The 15,898-nt window shown below is 42.6% G+C and overlaps 2 protein-coding genes across 5 annotated transcripts in view; one reads left to right on the top strand and one right to left on the bottom strand.

The window, feature by feature from the left end:
• Nucleotides 1-2,918, top strand: part of FBXL13 (F-box and leucine rich repeat protein 13) — an 85,000-nt gene extending 82,082 nt beyond the window's left edge. For all 4 annotated transcript variants that reach the window (XM_061366328.1, XM_061366331.1, XM_061366329.1 and 1 more), the window contains one exon: nt 1,430-2,918. In XM_061366328.1, coding sequence (XP_061222312.1) covers nt 1,430-1,583 — 154 coding nt within the window. In that variant the 3' untranslated portion in view covers nt 1,584-2,918. The remainder of the gene's footprint in view (nt 1-1,429) is intronic.
• A 592-nt stretch (nt 2,919-3,510) lies between these two features.
• The window catches only part of FAM185A (family with sequence similarity 185 member A), a 38,906-nt gene continuing 26,518 nt past the window's right edge, over nt 3,511-15,898 (bottom strand). The window contains exons 7-8 of the mRNA XM_061366335.1: nt 14,203-14,337; nt 3,511-3,991 (exon numbers count right to left, since the gene is read on the bottom strand). Coding sequence (XP_061222319.1) covers nt 3,876-3,991; nt 14,203-14,337 — 251 coding nt within the window. The 3' untranslated portion in view covers nt 3,511-3,875. The remainder of the gene's footprint in view (nt 3,992-14,202; nt 14,338-15,898) is intronic.

A 15,898-nucleotide genomic window follows, 5' to 3' on the forward strand; every position in this document is an offset into this window, starting at 1 on the left:
GGGGATAAAAGAGATGGTCTGTAGTAGCATTACTGGCAGCTAACAGACCACTTCAATTTGGGATTTTAACTAGTATTGTGCAGACACTGTATATTACATTACTGAAGAGCGTAGGAAACTGGCCAGCAGGGAGGAAGGTGGCCTTGCTGTGGTGGTGACACCAGATGAGGTTGGATCTCCTGAAGAGGGCAGGAGGTGTGGAGCTGGCTCTCCCCAGTGAGCACACAAGGGGAGCTCTCTGGAATGCAGAACCCTGCATGGGGAGGCTGGGGCTCAGAGCAGCAGGAGCAGGCTGACAGCCAAGTGCAGGACTGGTGGAAAGAAAGAAACATTCAGAAGGCTGGAAGTGCTGGGTTGAGTTTCTTCAGCTCAGGAAGGCAGGAAAGGTGCTGGGCTGATGCTGCCTGCAAGCAGGGAGAGGAGGGAGCTGCTCTTCAACATCTTTTAAGGATGTCTCATTCAGCAGGCCCAATGTCCTCCTATTTCTGTGTCACTTTGTTCTAGCTCATTGGTTTTGTGTTCTAACACTGCAAAGGGGCAGTGGCCACAAATGCTGAGGGAGATCAGAGCAGTCATCGGTGGTTTTGGGAATAAGCAATTCTCTTCAAGTAACAGTAAGGCTCTGTAACACTGCCCATTCTGTATCCAAGTCTGTTTCAGAAACAATACACTTGAGAAAGAGGGGGGTGACAAAAGATTAACTACAGGTGGAGAGGTTAGTTAGAAAGAAAGCAGGTGGTGAACCAGGAAAGGATAAAAGTACATGGAGGTGCCAGACTGTTCAAAGATAAAACCAGAGACTGGGACCTGCAGAGTCACTATAACCTTCCCATACAGCAATGAAAAACCTGAGACTGCGATATCTTTTGATGTAACTGGTTTATTAATCCTGTGTGTATTTCTCATGTGGCATGCGACATGTAAGGAGAGGCCGAGACTTGCTTTGCTCAATCACAAGAAGAGCAGGCTTGGGCTGGAGGAAACTGTGGGGCTGTCTGTAACTGATCAGAGGACACGGACTGTCTCAAAGATGCACCAATAGAACAAGTGGTGTATGTAAAATTCTGATCACATACAAGGAAACTATTTTCTTTAATCAGGAGGCTGATCAAACACTTGAACAGGATCCCAGAAAGGCTGAGCAACGTTCAGTCCTAGGGACACTCAGCCAGCAAAGCTGTGACCCACCTGGTGTAGCTGGATCCATTAAGCTATCTCCAGCAGCCCCTTCCAACCCGGTTTGTTCTGTGAATAACGCCCAAGCCATTGTCTTCTTCTGTAGTTTCTACAACACCTCATACAATACTGACAGCTTTCGTTAGAACAGGAACTTTTGCTCAGGAAACAGCTTGTGGTGGTCTTTGGAGAAACAGCCTCTGCAAACCTTATTTTACTTTTGCAATTCATTCTTTTTTAACTCTTGTTGCAGACAAGCTGTCCTGAAATACACAGCCAAACTGGAGAAACGAGAACACAGTGATGCTGACCCTCCTTCCTGGCTCGGATACGACCGGGATGGCAACATACTCACCTTCACCCAAACACATGCACTGGAGCCTGAACAAACAAATCCCTCAAACTGAAAAATGAAGAAATTGTGCAACATCTTCTCCAGTTCCAGGGTTTTCACTAGAGCACAAAAGAACACTCTATTGTTTTTATTAAAATTAATCATACTTGGTAAAAGGCTGTTTGCTGCATTAGGAAGAGAGCACCACAGATCTTTTTCACAGTCTGCCTCCAAGCAAGGCACTCGCACTGAAACAGCTTTGCTAACTTTCAGATCTCAATTTCAGCTGTCTTCATCTTCCAATAATGAGAACCTTTTGTAGTCCCCTGCAGTGAGCAATAACTACATCTGCATGTGTTTGGGGTTCTTGTTTGCCATGAGGGTCCTCTCCAGGACATAAACACTTTGACTCCCCACAGAACATCACACTTGACACAGCTGGTACTCATCAATACAGTGTTCCTGAGCAGAACAGTGCAGAGGTAGCGACTACCAGCTCCTCAGCACAGCTATGTGCGTGCATCTGAGCACGATTCGCTACATCTCAACCTGTGCACACAGAGCCCCAGCTCTCATAAATGCCCTTCAGCTGGGTTCAGGTCTCTAAGCAAGCCCACTTTCACACTTGCAGATCTGAACTGCGCTGGCTGGTGGCTGACAGAGGCAGGAGGATCAAACAAAGAGGAGCACAGGTAAGAAAAGTATTAAAGGAGAAGTTTTCTCCAGTTATGAGAACGTCTTCTCATGAAACAGACAGACAAAAGTGGGCACACATGGGATTTGCCATTCAAATCCTAATTACTGATAACCTACTGCTTATCCCTTGCCTGAAGAAAAATACTAAGTTTCACCTCACTAAAGCAGAACAAGACATTACTCAAAAGCCTGTGGGGAAACTCCCAAAGATTTGTCTTTCTCAGCTCATTCCTGACCTTTATGTAAAAGTTCTAGCTGGTCTCAACATTTATTAGCTTGGAAAGAATATAAGCAGAGCAGCACAATTTTTCTGACAGCTTATTTAAACTTCTTTCAGCAAGAAACTAACAATCCTGATGCTTAATTGCAGCTCATTTTACAATATGAATGCTTTAGCTTGCTTTCTTTTGAACATGGAAGAAATAACATGCTTTCTTACTGCACTCTCCCTTAGAACTGCTGATGCAGCTGTCCCAAAACGCACAAACTGAATCATAGGCTGACAGGCTTTGTATGCTGGGTGAGTAATGGAACCATTAAATGCATTTGATTTAGTGAAATCTCTACTAGACTGGTTTTATTTGTCGATGCTGTGTGATTTTAGAGGGGCTTCGCTCACTTTTGACTGCCGCAGTGCACAGAAATCATTAGTTCCAACAATTTGTCAGGAAATCTAAAACCATTACACATATATTAACTTTGTATCTTTTAGAAGAATAATGACAAGTAACTAGCAACAATGTATTGCTTTTAGTAATAATATTAGCCATGTGATATATATTAGTGTTTATATTAAAAATATACATTTGCCATAAACGTCTGTGCCCAATTTATTTGCACAAACAGTACACACAACAGCAAAGAACACTGGGGTTTTAACCACCCTGAATGAGAGTATAAATGCTGCCTTTGACTATTGAAGCCATTAGCTAGGGGCAATCACACCTCTTGGGGAATCCTGTGGAAACAGAGTTCATTTCATAATGTACCCTTATGGACTAAAGTACATACTCACATATACACAACTTAAAACCTAAGCCAACACTCTGAACTCCTCTTTGCTATGCTCAGTTGGCAGGAAATCCCTTAGTTTTAAACCACAAACTTCAGTACTACTTTTACAAGGTGCCATACACATGCATGGAAAGGCTTTTTAAAAGCTCCATTTACTTTACTGTGTGTTTGCATCGTGGTAACACAAAATCCTCCGCAAAAATCACACATGCCTCCTTCCCTCACATCCTTTCTCTGCCTCCGAGAGAGCTGACAGTCCCATCATGCCAGGCTGACAGTCAAAGGGAATGTAGCAAAGAAACGGATCACTGTTCTCATTTATTAGGCCAATACTTCCATTTTGTGGCAGCTTTTACCTGAAGGGAACAGTGATGTGGGCTCTTCCCTTACTCCAAACTTTTGTTTGAAAGTTACGAGTTTTTAAACTGCCATGGTGAGTGGTCAAGTTACACAAACCCTGAATATGTAAGATCCTGTTGTTCCTAAAAGGCACTAAAAGTGATCTGATAAGCACCAGCCACAGTCACGGGTAAATCTTGGGTGAAAGAACCCTCATTTTTAATATTATTTCTCTCTTATATCAAGAATATACATCAAAAAAGGTTCATAATTTTACAGAAATGTTCCTTTACAATCTCTTTGGCCTATTTCCCCTTTAAGAGCTCTTCAGCTTGACAGACTGGATCCAACTTTGGCTTTTAAGACACACTTTGCCATTTTGTGTGTCAGCCTTAATCCACCTGTCTGTTTCATCCCGTTGATTCATGTGACCTGGAAAAGAAAACCCTGTTCAGTTTAATTTGACACACAAATAAACATCATCTTCACAGTGCCATTTTTCCAAGCTCCCTGGAAATAGTTACATGACTTTTATTTAATAAAATTAATGTATTTTTAACAGGGGCTTCTGACATTTCATTCTTGATGCAGTTTTTCTGCATTAATACAATTCCCCATTATTTTTATTTCAGTAAAGTTGTGGAGTTTATTACATAGTTCTGTAGTTTTTGCTATGGGCTGGAGGCCAGGTGCCCACCAAAGCTGTTCTATCACTGCCCTCCACAACTGGAACAAAAGGCTGGTGGGTCAAGATAACGGCATAGAGAGATCACTCACCAGTTACTGCCATGGGCAGAACAGATGTGACTTGTGGAAATTAATCTATTACCAATCAAATCAGAGTTGGATAATGAGAAATAAAATCAGATCTTGAAAACACCTTCCCTCCTCCCAGGCTCAACTTTGCCCCAAAATTTTCTATCTCCTCCCCACCAGCAGCACAAGGCTGATGGAGAATAGGGGTTGTGGTCAGCTCACCACACGCTGTCTCTGCTGCTCCTTCCCCCTCAGGGGAGGACTCCTCATATTAGACATTAATCTCACTAAGTAATTTGAAGTTTTGATCCTCATTATAAACACAGAAGAAAGACAGGGGTTAGACCTGGTTTTCCAGATGATCAGACATGTTGTTACTATTACTGCTTTCACCCGGAGCTATCTGTTTTCTCACATTTCACACAAACTTAGTATGCATGGTCATGCTCTGAAAAGCTCATAATGTAACAGACAAAGGAGGAAGTTCAACTTACCCTCATTTTACAATTAAGAAACTGAGGTCAAGAAAGACTAAACGACCTTCCAAATTTATCCAAAAGATTTATGACCAAATTGGGAATTAAACTGGATCTTTTAAGTCCCAAATCGGTGCCTTTATCACAAGATCAATCTCCACTTTGGTTTATCTTCACAAAATACCACTTATTATTACTTTAGTGTTCATGTGACTGAGTGAATTCTAAGTTTAGAACTAATTTCAGCCTGGAATAGCATAAGGGATGGCAGGAAAGCAGATTCTGAAGCAACTTCGCAAACATGCTCTGCTCTGACCCGTAACACAGCTGAAGTTAAATTTTGGCCACATCAAAACAGTGGCGAAACTCCAACTGACATCACTGCATTAGTTTCCACAACTCCAGCCTTTGTGCCAGAACCTTCAATAGCGTTTCAGTATTTTGGTACTTCTAAGTGGGATTAATTTAAGGTTATGGTCCAAGCCCACATCAATTCACCAGCAGGCTGAGGTACCACTTAGAAGTATGAGATTTTCAGAGTCCAACACTGATCAGGTTCTCTCACTGAATGAAGAGGTATTTCAGTGTCTGTTCTTATCAGACTACAACATGCCTTCAAGGATCTACATGGAGATGTCCTAGTACAACTTCTGTGCTCCCAATTGCTGCAGGCAGCAGCAGCCCCAATCACACACAGTCTCACAATCATTCCTACTGTAAGGCAGAATCCGTAGTTCCACTCCCTGCCTAATTCAACCTATGGTGATCATCATTAAGTTGGATGGGAAAATGGATGACCCGGGGAATTACAGATCAGTCAGTCTCACCTCTGTACCTGGCAAAATCTTGGAGCAGATTCTCCTGGAAGGCATGCTAAGGCACATGAAAAACAACAAGGTGCTTGGTGACAGCCAGCATGGCTTCACCAAGGGGAAATCCTGCCTGACCAATTTGGTGGCCTTCTATGATGGGGCTACAGAACTGATGGACAGCGGTAGAGCAGTTGATGTCATCTACCTGGATTTGTGAAAAGCGTTCGACACTGTCCCACACGACATCCTTGTCTCTAAATTGGAGAGACATCAATTTGATGGATGGACCACTCGGTGGATAAAGAACTGGCTGGATGGCCGCACACAAAAAGTTGTGGTCAATGGCTCAATGTCCGGCTGGAGACCAGTAACGAGTGGTGTCCCTCAGGGATCGGTGTTGGGACCGGTCTTGTTCAACATCTTTGTTGGTTACATGGACAGTGGGATTGAGTGCGCCCTCAGCAAGTTTGCCGATGACACCAAGCTGTGTGGTTCGGTTGATATGCTGGAGGGAAGGAATGCCATCCAGAGGGACCTTGACACGCTTGTGAGGTGGGCTGATGCCAACCGCATGAAGTTTAACCATGACAAGTGCAAGGTCCTGCACGTGGGTTGGAGCAATCCCAGGCACAGCTACAGGTTGGGCAGAGAAGAGATTCAGAGCAGCCCTGCGGAGAAGGACTTGGGGGTGTTGGTCGATGAGAAAATGAACATGAGCCGGCTTCAGAGTGCGCTCGCAGCCCAGAACGCCAACCGTATCCTGGGCTGCAACAAGAGAAGCGTGACCAGCAGGTCGAAGGAGGTGATCCTGCCCCTCTACTCTGCTCTCATGAGAGCTCACCTGGAGTATTGTGCACAGTTCTGCTGTCATCAACATGAAAAGGACATGGATCTGTTGGAACAAGTCCAAAGGAGGCCACGAGGATGATCAGGGGACTGGAGCACGTCCCCTATGAAGATCGGCTGAGAAAGTTGGGGCTGTTAAGCCTGGAGAAGAGAAGTCTGCGTGGAGACCTCATAGCAGCATTCCAGTATCTGAAGGGGGCATTTAGGGATGCTGCGGGTGGACTCTTCATTAAGAACTGTAGTGACAGGTCAAGGGGTAATGGGTTAAAACTTAAACAGGGGAAGTTTAGATTGGATATAAGGAGGAAATTCTTTCCTGTTAGGGTGGTGAGGCACTGGAATGGGTTGCCCAGGGAAGCTGTGAATGCTCCATCCCTGGTGGTGTTCAAGACCAGGTTGGACGAGGCCTTGGGTGATACGGTTTAGTGTGAAGTGTCCCTGCCCATGGTAGGTGGGTTGGAACTTGATGATCTTAAGGTCCTTTCCAACCCTAACTATTCTATGATTCTATGATGAATGCCTGGTACATGAAATCTGGTAAAATCTGAAACTTCAGTTCCTCAGAAAGTTTCCCTGGCCCATCAATTTGCAATGGTATTGCATCAGGAAATACAGAACAGAAATGAGAACAACATCTGTCTTTTAAGCAGAGGTAACCCTTAAAACATTAGATCAGTTTGAATTTTAAACAGGAAATAGCCCCCAGGTGTCAAAAAAAACCCCAAACTAACAAAGAATTGTAAAGGACAATTTCATCTGATCCCTTAACAGAGTTGTAGGGCACTGAAAGTACGGCTTTTCTTTCTATGGAAAGAGGACACAACCAATGTTTTTCCAGAAAGCATACACTGGAGTGCTTGGTCCCAGTTTCCCTCTCTCATGTCTTTGTCACTATGGCTTGTATTTCCATACAAGGAACAAACCCTGAAGCACAGTTAGCCCTGTATATGAACACCTTCACACACTGCTTATACCCTGTCTAAAAAGTTAAGGCATTCTGAAGAAACACAGGCACAAATTAACATGAGCTGTTGTGAAGCTCAGTTGGTGTCTGAGCTCTGTTTCTCATTTTGCATTTGCTGTGTGAGCTTAGGAAAATGTTTTGTTCCTTATGTTTCTTCTTGGAGATTTGCCTGTGAACGAAATGCAGAAAAACATCAAACTACAGGAAAGTCAGTGTCAAGTTCCACTCCCCAGGGATTAAGATCTTCAAACTAGTTTAGGTTGTTACACTTATCCTCAGTAGCAGATCAAATCAAGTTTAAGGTATTTAAGTAACTTTGTGTCTGAAGTACTAATCAAGCAAAAAGTTTGGAGAGCTGTTGATGACAGTTTGGTTTTAACTGTACTCACTGCCTGTACCCTGAACACTGTGGGAACATGAGTGGATTCTGAGGATCACTTTGCTAGCATGATTAAATCACAAAAGCCAACTGCCTGCTGGCTTCAGAAGGGGGGGATATCAAAATAAATACAGGATTTAATTTCAAAACCAACCAGTTAACACAACAAATGTGAGCTCAGGACAAGACGGATGCACCACTCTGCCGCATAGTCAGCTTTTTCATTTGTTTCGTTTTTAGGGGGGGTGTATGTGTGTCCCCTTCCAGTACGTGTCGGTGTCTAAAGGCAGAGAACATCTTTAGAGAACTTTACATGGGCAAGTACTGACTGTTTATTCACTTCTCTTCCCAGAGATTAGAGAAGTTAAGGAGATCTTTATTTTCATCTACTAAAACACACAGAGTGCAGCCCATTTTACATGTTGTTCACTGGTGTTGTTAGGACTGTGGTATCTCTCAAAAAGCCTGTGAACAGCTTGAGTTAAATGCAAGCTGAAACCAATAAAAATCTGTAGGATAGCATCTCATCTCATGTGTTTTATAAAAGTTGGATGAACTTGCTATTTGACTTGAAGGAATGTAATCTTTTCCAGATAGAACCTGGGTCTTTGTTTGTTTTTTCAAGATACTGCTTAAGGATCAAGGCTGCACAGAGGGACAATGTTTAACGGGACACTGTAAAACAAAGCTCTTCCCACTCAGCTCTAGTGGCAAAGAGTCAACAAAAATTGCTTCTAGGAAAGAAGGAAAGTTCGGAAGTGCCTTGAGAAAACAGGGAGGGACATGATAATGGATAGCGTTACTTGGGGGATCAGAACCGTAACTGAATGCGAGTCAGCTGCACAGTGGGAGAGGAGAGCTGCACTTGGACAGCTGTTACAGTTCAGAAAAGACTTAGGTTTCAGCAGACTGACAATACAAGCTCAGTTATTTCCCTTTTAAAGGCAAGCTGTTTGCCTCACATTACTCACTGCCCCTTCAGCTTTATATTTAACCCTGGCACTCCGTGTAGCTAAACACACAAATATTACCTGAAAGGAAACAATAGAGAATTTCTGATAACAAAAGCACATAAACACACCCATAAAACTTTGCGCGTTGTACACGAGACTTCAGCATGCAGCTCCCTGTTTGCACACTGGCTTTGAAGCAATCCTAAAGGATAAGTCCACAGTACTTTGTAGGCCACATTCCCAGTATGAGCCATTGTGTGAGTGGTGAAAAATGTTATTCCTGAAGGTAGGAAGCATCTGTCTAAATCCCCTGTGTTCCAGAAGGGAATCCAAATCTAACCTCAGCCAGGCTTAAATTCTTACTATTTCAGTGCATGACTGAGTGCATGACTGCTGTAAGGAGAAAGGTGCTCCTCACCACAATCTACCTGGAGAACCAGACAGGGTGAAAAGACTTGAAGTATGTTATTAAGAGAAGCCCAACATGTCAGAGCAAGGACAGTGCTATTAATGTCCATCTTCTCAAGGGGATCTGGTAATTAGACAGGCTCTCTCCAGAGGCACACGAAGAGAAAAGCCATCTAAGGTGTTCCTGGTGATCAGAAGAGCAACTGGATGCTGGATCAACCCATAAGGTAAAGGCAACATCTATGTGGAAACTCACAGGAAAAAAGGCTTTAGAGAAGACAACAGGGGATTCCTGTCCGTATTAAGGACAGACATTTGAGGGAAGGTGTAAGTTAACATGCAAGAGAGCACTCTACTACCTGTGTGCATGGTCACCATAAGGCATGGCTCCGAGCAGAACACTCTTCACATGTGGCTCAGTGAAGCTCTAGTGCTATAGATGGGGTGTAATAGTACCAAAAGCTAAAAATGCTGTTAACTGCTGCAACTGTTGTCACACTGGATGGCATAGGGAGCACGTACGTCTCAACTTGGGAGAAGACAGTAATTCCCAAAGAGTACATTCTTTGTAAGAGGACAGAAACATACAGAGAGGTTGGTTGGCCAACTTGAAAGTGAGAACAGGAATTCACAATAACCTACACAGACAAGTATCCACAGCCTCTGAGGAGCACCTGTGAGACTTTCACCAAGGAAAACTCACTCAAGTGCTGAAAACCAGAGGGAGCAAGTGACTTGCCAGAGCTAAAAGCTCACTCCGCACTAGAACTGCAGCTAGGCACGGGGAAAGATCTGGAATCAGATGAGTCCCTGGCACCACTCAAAGATGGAAGATTTACACGGTTTAAAGAAAGGGGTTACGTTCCAGACACACAATTAGATCTGGAAATGGGTACCACCAGCTACAAGGACCTAAAGAAAGTCTCCAAATGACTGCAAGACTTTTTCCAGCGAGTTTAGTTGTCAGCACACAAGCTGGCAGTGGAAGTGGGCCGAAGCATGCCCACTGTCTGCATTCATTCAGTCCCCACATGTACCCACCCCCATGCCTCATAACCTTCATTTGAGTTACTGCAAGGTGAGTGGGAGCAGACGGTCATATCAACTTCAGACAAGAGAAAACAGGTCTGAAAGAACCTAACCAAGTATGCACTTTATCTAACCCAACGTGCTCACCTAGCCTCTTCTTCACAGTCTGCAGTACTTGGACTGGCCTCACCAGACAAGTGCCTAGCACCAGAAAGTTTATCTAAGTTTTACTTTTTAGCCAAGTTTTACTTACTGTAATGTCAAATCATACTTTCTATTCCTATGACCAGTGGGCAGAGAAGAAATTATTTCTTTCCTCTCTGCAGCAATTTCTTACATACTGGAAAAAATGCATCTTATCTTCCTTTAGTCTTCTCTTCTTTAGACAAAACCAACATTTCTTTTAGTCTTCTCTCATTAATCACGCTTTTAGGCCTCTCATCATGTGTTCTCCTCTGGAGTCTCCACAGTTGCCCACATCCCTTTTTGAAGTACAGTACTCAAAACTGGACACATGCCACCAAAGTATTACTAATGCATGTAAAGCCAAGGGATTATTTTGAGTTTTACAGAACAGTCATGCTCATATACTGTTTATTTTCCTTTCAGCTGTGTAACACTATTGTTTCCTGTTTAATGATGTTTTTATTGATCTATTCCTCCTCTTGGAACTACACAGGTCATTATTCCTATCTTTGTAATTTGACTTAACCAGAATAAATGACTTATTGGAAGAATGGCCTAAAAAGCATACAAATCAAGATTATCTGAGCTTCAACTTCATCCTTCAACATGTTTGTAAGCCCTTTAACACAACAGTCTCTTAAACTCCCTTTCTGATTAATTATCTGTCACTTCTTAGTCTGCTACCTTTCCTCTTACCATATATAGTACCAGACATGGTTAATGATCTCTACAATCTTAAATCAGCTGACTTAAGAATACAGGCAGACCTGGAGACATGGGGAAGGAACAGACGTTGAGCAGCAAGGGCTTCCCTCTTCACCAGGGAAAGGAAAAGAATGCCTTGACATGACTGTCACCAGAAATTAAAGGAGTTACTCAAGCACTCAAACCAGGCAGCTGAACAAACACTTTCACCAATGCAAACTGGACCAGTGGTTAGCATGAAAAATATGGTTTTATAACAGATTTCACTATACCATACATACTACTTCTAAGAGTGCACTCTGATGTCAATAGAAACAGATGCTTTGTCCTTGCAAATTACTCTGAGGAGTAAACTCCCTGGCACTGCTCTCCAACTTCTTCCATGTATCAGCAAATGTCCCAGTTCTGCAGGAAAGTTCCTTCCTTTTCTAAAAGAGCAAAACACCTTTTCATACCCTCATCACTCTGCCTCCAGAACATTCACTCCAGGCTTTCATCTTCTTGCTTTGACTAAATCCCACCCTAATCCTTGACTACCCTGCAAAACCCTAGATGTGGCTGCTTGTGGGACTTTAATGCACTGAGTTCCCCACTCAGTGTGGAAATGGGACATGTGAAGCAAGGTAATGATGTAAGTCGGAACTGCTGTAAAAGCAGAAGGGAAGGCTTTCTTAGAGCTGGTCACAGACAAGGTGCATATCTACCCCATTCACAGAACTCTGTCTTCCCACCGCAGTCTCCTCTCTAACATCTCTCAGAATATTCCCAGTGGCAAGTGAAGCTTCCTGAAAGCAGCTGGTTCTTGTGTTATCCACATGAGAACTGGACAGTTTCTGAAAAATCATCTATTTTTAAACTAACCTTTGAGTTCAGAAGCATAAAAGTCTAAACTGCCATGCTCTTGTGATTGAGTGTTTTTCTAATTGCAAAACCCCTCTTCTCTCTCCATTTTGTATTTATTCAGTTGCAGCAGCAGGACAGCTAGAGACGCTACCTAAAATTTCAGCAGTGGATAAAGTTTTCACGATATAGAAGCAGTATTAAATGATTTTTAATTATTTCAGAATCTACTTATACAAGGAAATTCTCAAATACCAACTTTAAGAAGTTTACTGAGAATAGGGAACAAGTGCTTGTGCAGTAGAAATACACTATCCCCACAGGTTAAGGTAAAGAGGAGGAGAAGCAGGAAGCATCTCCCCTACCATGCCTAAGGAATGGGCAAATGCTGCCTCTTTCTTTGCTAAGAAAGAGGTGGACCTGTTTTCAAAACAGTAAGAAAAAGAGCAAAGCACATGTTAAACCCAGCTACTCTTTATGTTTGTTGCTTCTACCTGACCAGTGAAGAAAGGGGAGAAGAACATCACTGGCTACATTACATGAGAAAACACTGAAAGCTAAATGCCAGGTATAGAGACAGATGAAGATATGTTACTTCAGACCAGCACTAGTTTAGCTGAACTGTATCCTGCAGAAAATCCATTCCAGGGTCTCTTTTTCATTCACCTGCATTACAATCAATTTAGATTGATGTTTAATAATTTTTTGGTGCAATGATTATTAACAACTGATAATCACTGGCCTAACACTGTTCCCTCTGCATAATCCTCACCAATTTCCATGCCTTTTGGATATCTTTAATTTGAGGTTTAACTAATCAGAGCTACTTTTGGCCTCAACTGCCAAGATCATTTCCATACAGAATAGTGGTTGAAAAATTGCATCTGTCTCAGTGATGACTGTACTACATAAACACTGGCTGGGTTATGAAACCAGAGAAGCCATTCAGCTGTGGATATTTGAAACACCACTCTTATCTTTAACATTCCCAGGGTAATAAGATGATTAACTGGCCAGTGGTCTTTATTCACTGGGAGAAATGCTGTTTTACTGCTAAGACAACTCATTCTATAAAGCCTTGCTTGTGTCTGGGTTCCTTCACAGATTCCTAGCCTGAAAACTTCTAACCATGGTTTTTAAAGCTATTGTATTTAACGACCACCAGTATATTTATATGCTAGTTACTCTTCAAGGTAGGATATATATGTCTATGCCTATACATTTCAAGACTACTATTTTATATAAGCAAGTTACATGGTTTAGTGTGAAGTGTCTCTGCCCATGGCAGGGCTGTTGTAACTAGACGATCTTAAGGTCCTTTCCACCCCTAACTATTCTATCATTCTATACTGAAATTGTGTACATACACTTCTAACATTTCCTGACTTTAAGATTATCACCAAACATGGAGGAGGAAAACAAGTTTTGTACATATTTTCTTCAGTTTAAAACCAAAATGAAAATCAAAGCCTCACCCAGTCTGCTATCACATCAGGTCATAATGACATAACACATTCAAAAACAAAGCTGGAGCCTTCAGACACACTGCATTAACATTTCCTCTTGACCAAACTGAGTAGTAATTGTTAACAGCAACAGCCTCAACTTCTAGATAGACACATCCGAAGAAGGGGAGAGAAATACATATCCTGACAATGAATTGTACAACTGTTTTCTAAACCAGGAAACAGCAGGACTTGGGATTCCCACGTCCAAGTTTAAATTCATTAGAAGAAAGTTTGCAGTAATCACAGGCACCTTTCTGTTTACTCTGCTCCTCCATGCTCAGGCTTCTTATGCTCTTCTCCTAGCTATTTCCCACCCATCATTTCTGCACTGTTTAACTTTTACACTGTACATCTATAAATATGCTGTATACCCCCTTTACTTCCCCCTCCCACCCAACAGAGACAGACAGAAAACTTTTCATTATGTTTTTTAACAGACATTCACTGGCAATTTATTATATGTGACAGTATAAGCCAACAAAGCAATGGGTCAAATTCAGCCCTGGACTACCTCCCATAAATTCACTGGAATAACGCTGAGAATGAATTTGGCTCCAAGGCTTTTATTAGAGAAGCAGTTGTTAGCATTCACAAGTCATTTACTAAACAAAATGAAAAAGTCATCTAGTAACATGTGGAGTACAACGACACAAGGAAACATTTGAACCTGAAACAGATGAAATAAGAAGCAGCCAAGAGCAATAAACTCTTAAGGAAACATAGCTGCCTTTGACTAAGGCCAGACAGACATTTATTGGAAGCCAAGATTAGTAAGCCTTACCACTTATAGTTACATGATCATCTTTGGAGGCACTCTGTGTTTCTTTTAATTGAATCTCTGAGCTCACATCCACTTTCCTTCCAGACAACTGTAAATAGGCTTTGAGAGAGGCAGGTACCTTGACTGTAATTGAACCTGGTATAAATTCAAATGAAAGCTAGTTAGTTTAACACTGAGATCAAAGCACAAACCAGGCAATTACTCAGCTAACTTGAATCAAATTGCTTGGTTTGGAGTTTTGGAGGTTTTTGTAAGAGCCTTCAGACATTGTAACCTCTTTTTTTGTCTCTCAAAAGATAGACGAAGATAACGCCATTTATCATAACCAGGATACTGCATGTCATACAGTTATCATACAGTCACATGCAGTTGTCATAACTGAACACGAGCCAGCAGTGTGTGCTTGCAGCCCAGAAAGCCAACCATATCCTGGGCTGCATCAAAAGGAGTGCGACCAGGAGGTCAAAGGAGGTGATCCTGCCCCTCTATTCTGCTCTCATGAGACCTCACTTGGAGTATTGTGTGCAGCTCTGGTGTCCTCAACATAAAAAGGACATGGAACTGTTGGAACAAGTCCAGAGGAGGCCCACAAGGATGATCAGGGGCCTGGAGCACCTCCTGTATGAAGACAGGCTGAGAAAGTTGGGGCTGTTCAGCCTGGAGAAGGGAAGGCTGCATGGAGACCTCACAGCAGCCTTCCAGTATCTGAAGGGGGCCTATAGGGATGCTGGGGAGGGACTCTTCATTAGGGACTGTAGTGATAGGTCAAGGGGTAATGGGTTAAAACTTAAACAGGGGAAGATTAGACTGGATGTAAGGAGGAAATTCTTTACTGTGAGGGTGATGAGGCACTGGAATGGGTTGCCCAGGGTAGCTGTGAATGCTCCATCCCTGGCAGTGTTCAAGGCCAGGTTGGACGAAGCCTTGGGTGAGATGGTTTAGTGTGAGATGTCCCTGCCCATGGCAGGGGGGTTGGAACTTGATGATCTTAAGGTCCTTTCCAACCCTAACTATTCTATGATTCTATGTCACATGGAGAAAGTGGTGTCACAGTATTTCCTTGGCAGACATGAAAATTAACATTGACATATACTGCTAGCAACAGCTCTTGGTAGAGGATCTTATTATAGGAATGATCAAGGGAAGCAAACCTAATACATCTCACAAGTATTATGACTTCAGCTTCATCTTCTAGTTGCCTATTTACACTCCTGAGCAAGGACAGGGGATCGGATTTGATGATTAATCCATGGCACATTAAGAAGGAATTGCTCCTCTGGAATGATGAGTTGCTGCTTACACATTGTTAATGCTGCAGTTGTCTTTGCTTTACTGCCCTGGGCCAGCTGTTCACATCCTTGAACAGATGCAGTCTCAAAAATGACTAACCAGTTTAGACTACATATCACAAAAATGCAAACTACTGACAAAACTGAAGCGTTGGTAACATGAATAATTCTACCCTTGAGGTTAAAACCAGAAATTCTGACTTCTGTTTCTCCTAAATATGTGTTTCTGTGCACCTAGAACAGGCTGCCCAAGCGGGTTGTGGAGTCTCCCTCTCTGGAGACATTCAAAACCTGCCTGGACATGTTTCTGTGTAACCTGCTCTAGGTCTAAAAAACCTGACGTAACAACTAGTGGTCAGAAAGCAACCCTAGCTGTGCAATTTAAATTCAGCAGAATCACTTGCCTG

Source organism: Neopsephotus bourkii, unplaced genomic scaffold (assembly GCF_033783945.1).
Source record: "Neopsephotus bourkii isolate Nb327-2 ecotype Australia unplaced genomic scaffold, CSIRO-AGI_Nbou_v1 NB_1328, whole genome shotgun sequence".
In the NCBI taxonomy this organism is placed as follows: Eukaryota; Metazoa; Chordata; class Aves; order Psittaciformes; family Psittacidae; genus Neopsephotus; species Neopsephotus bourkii.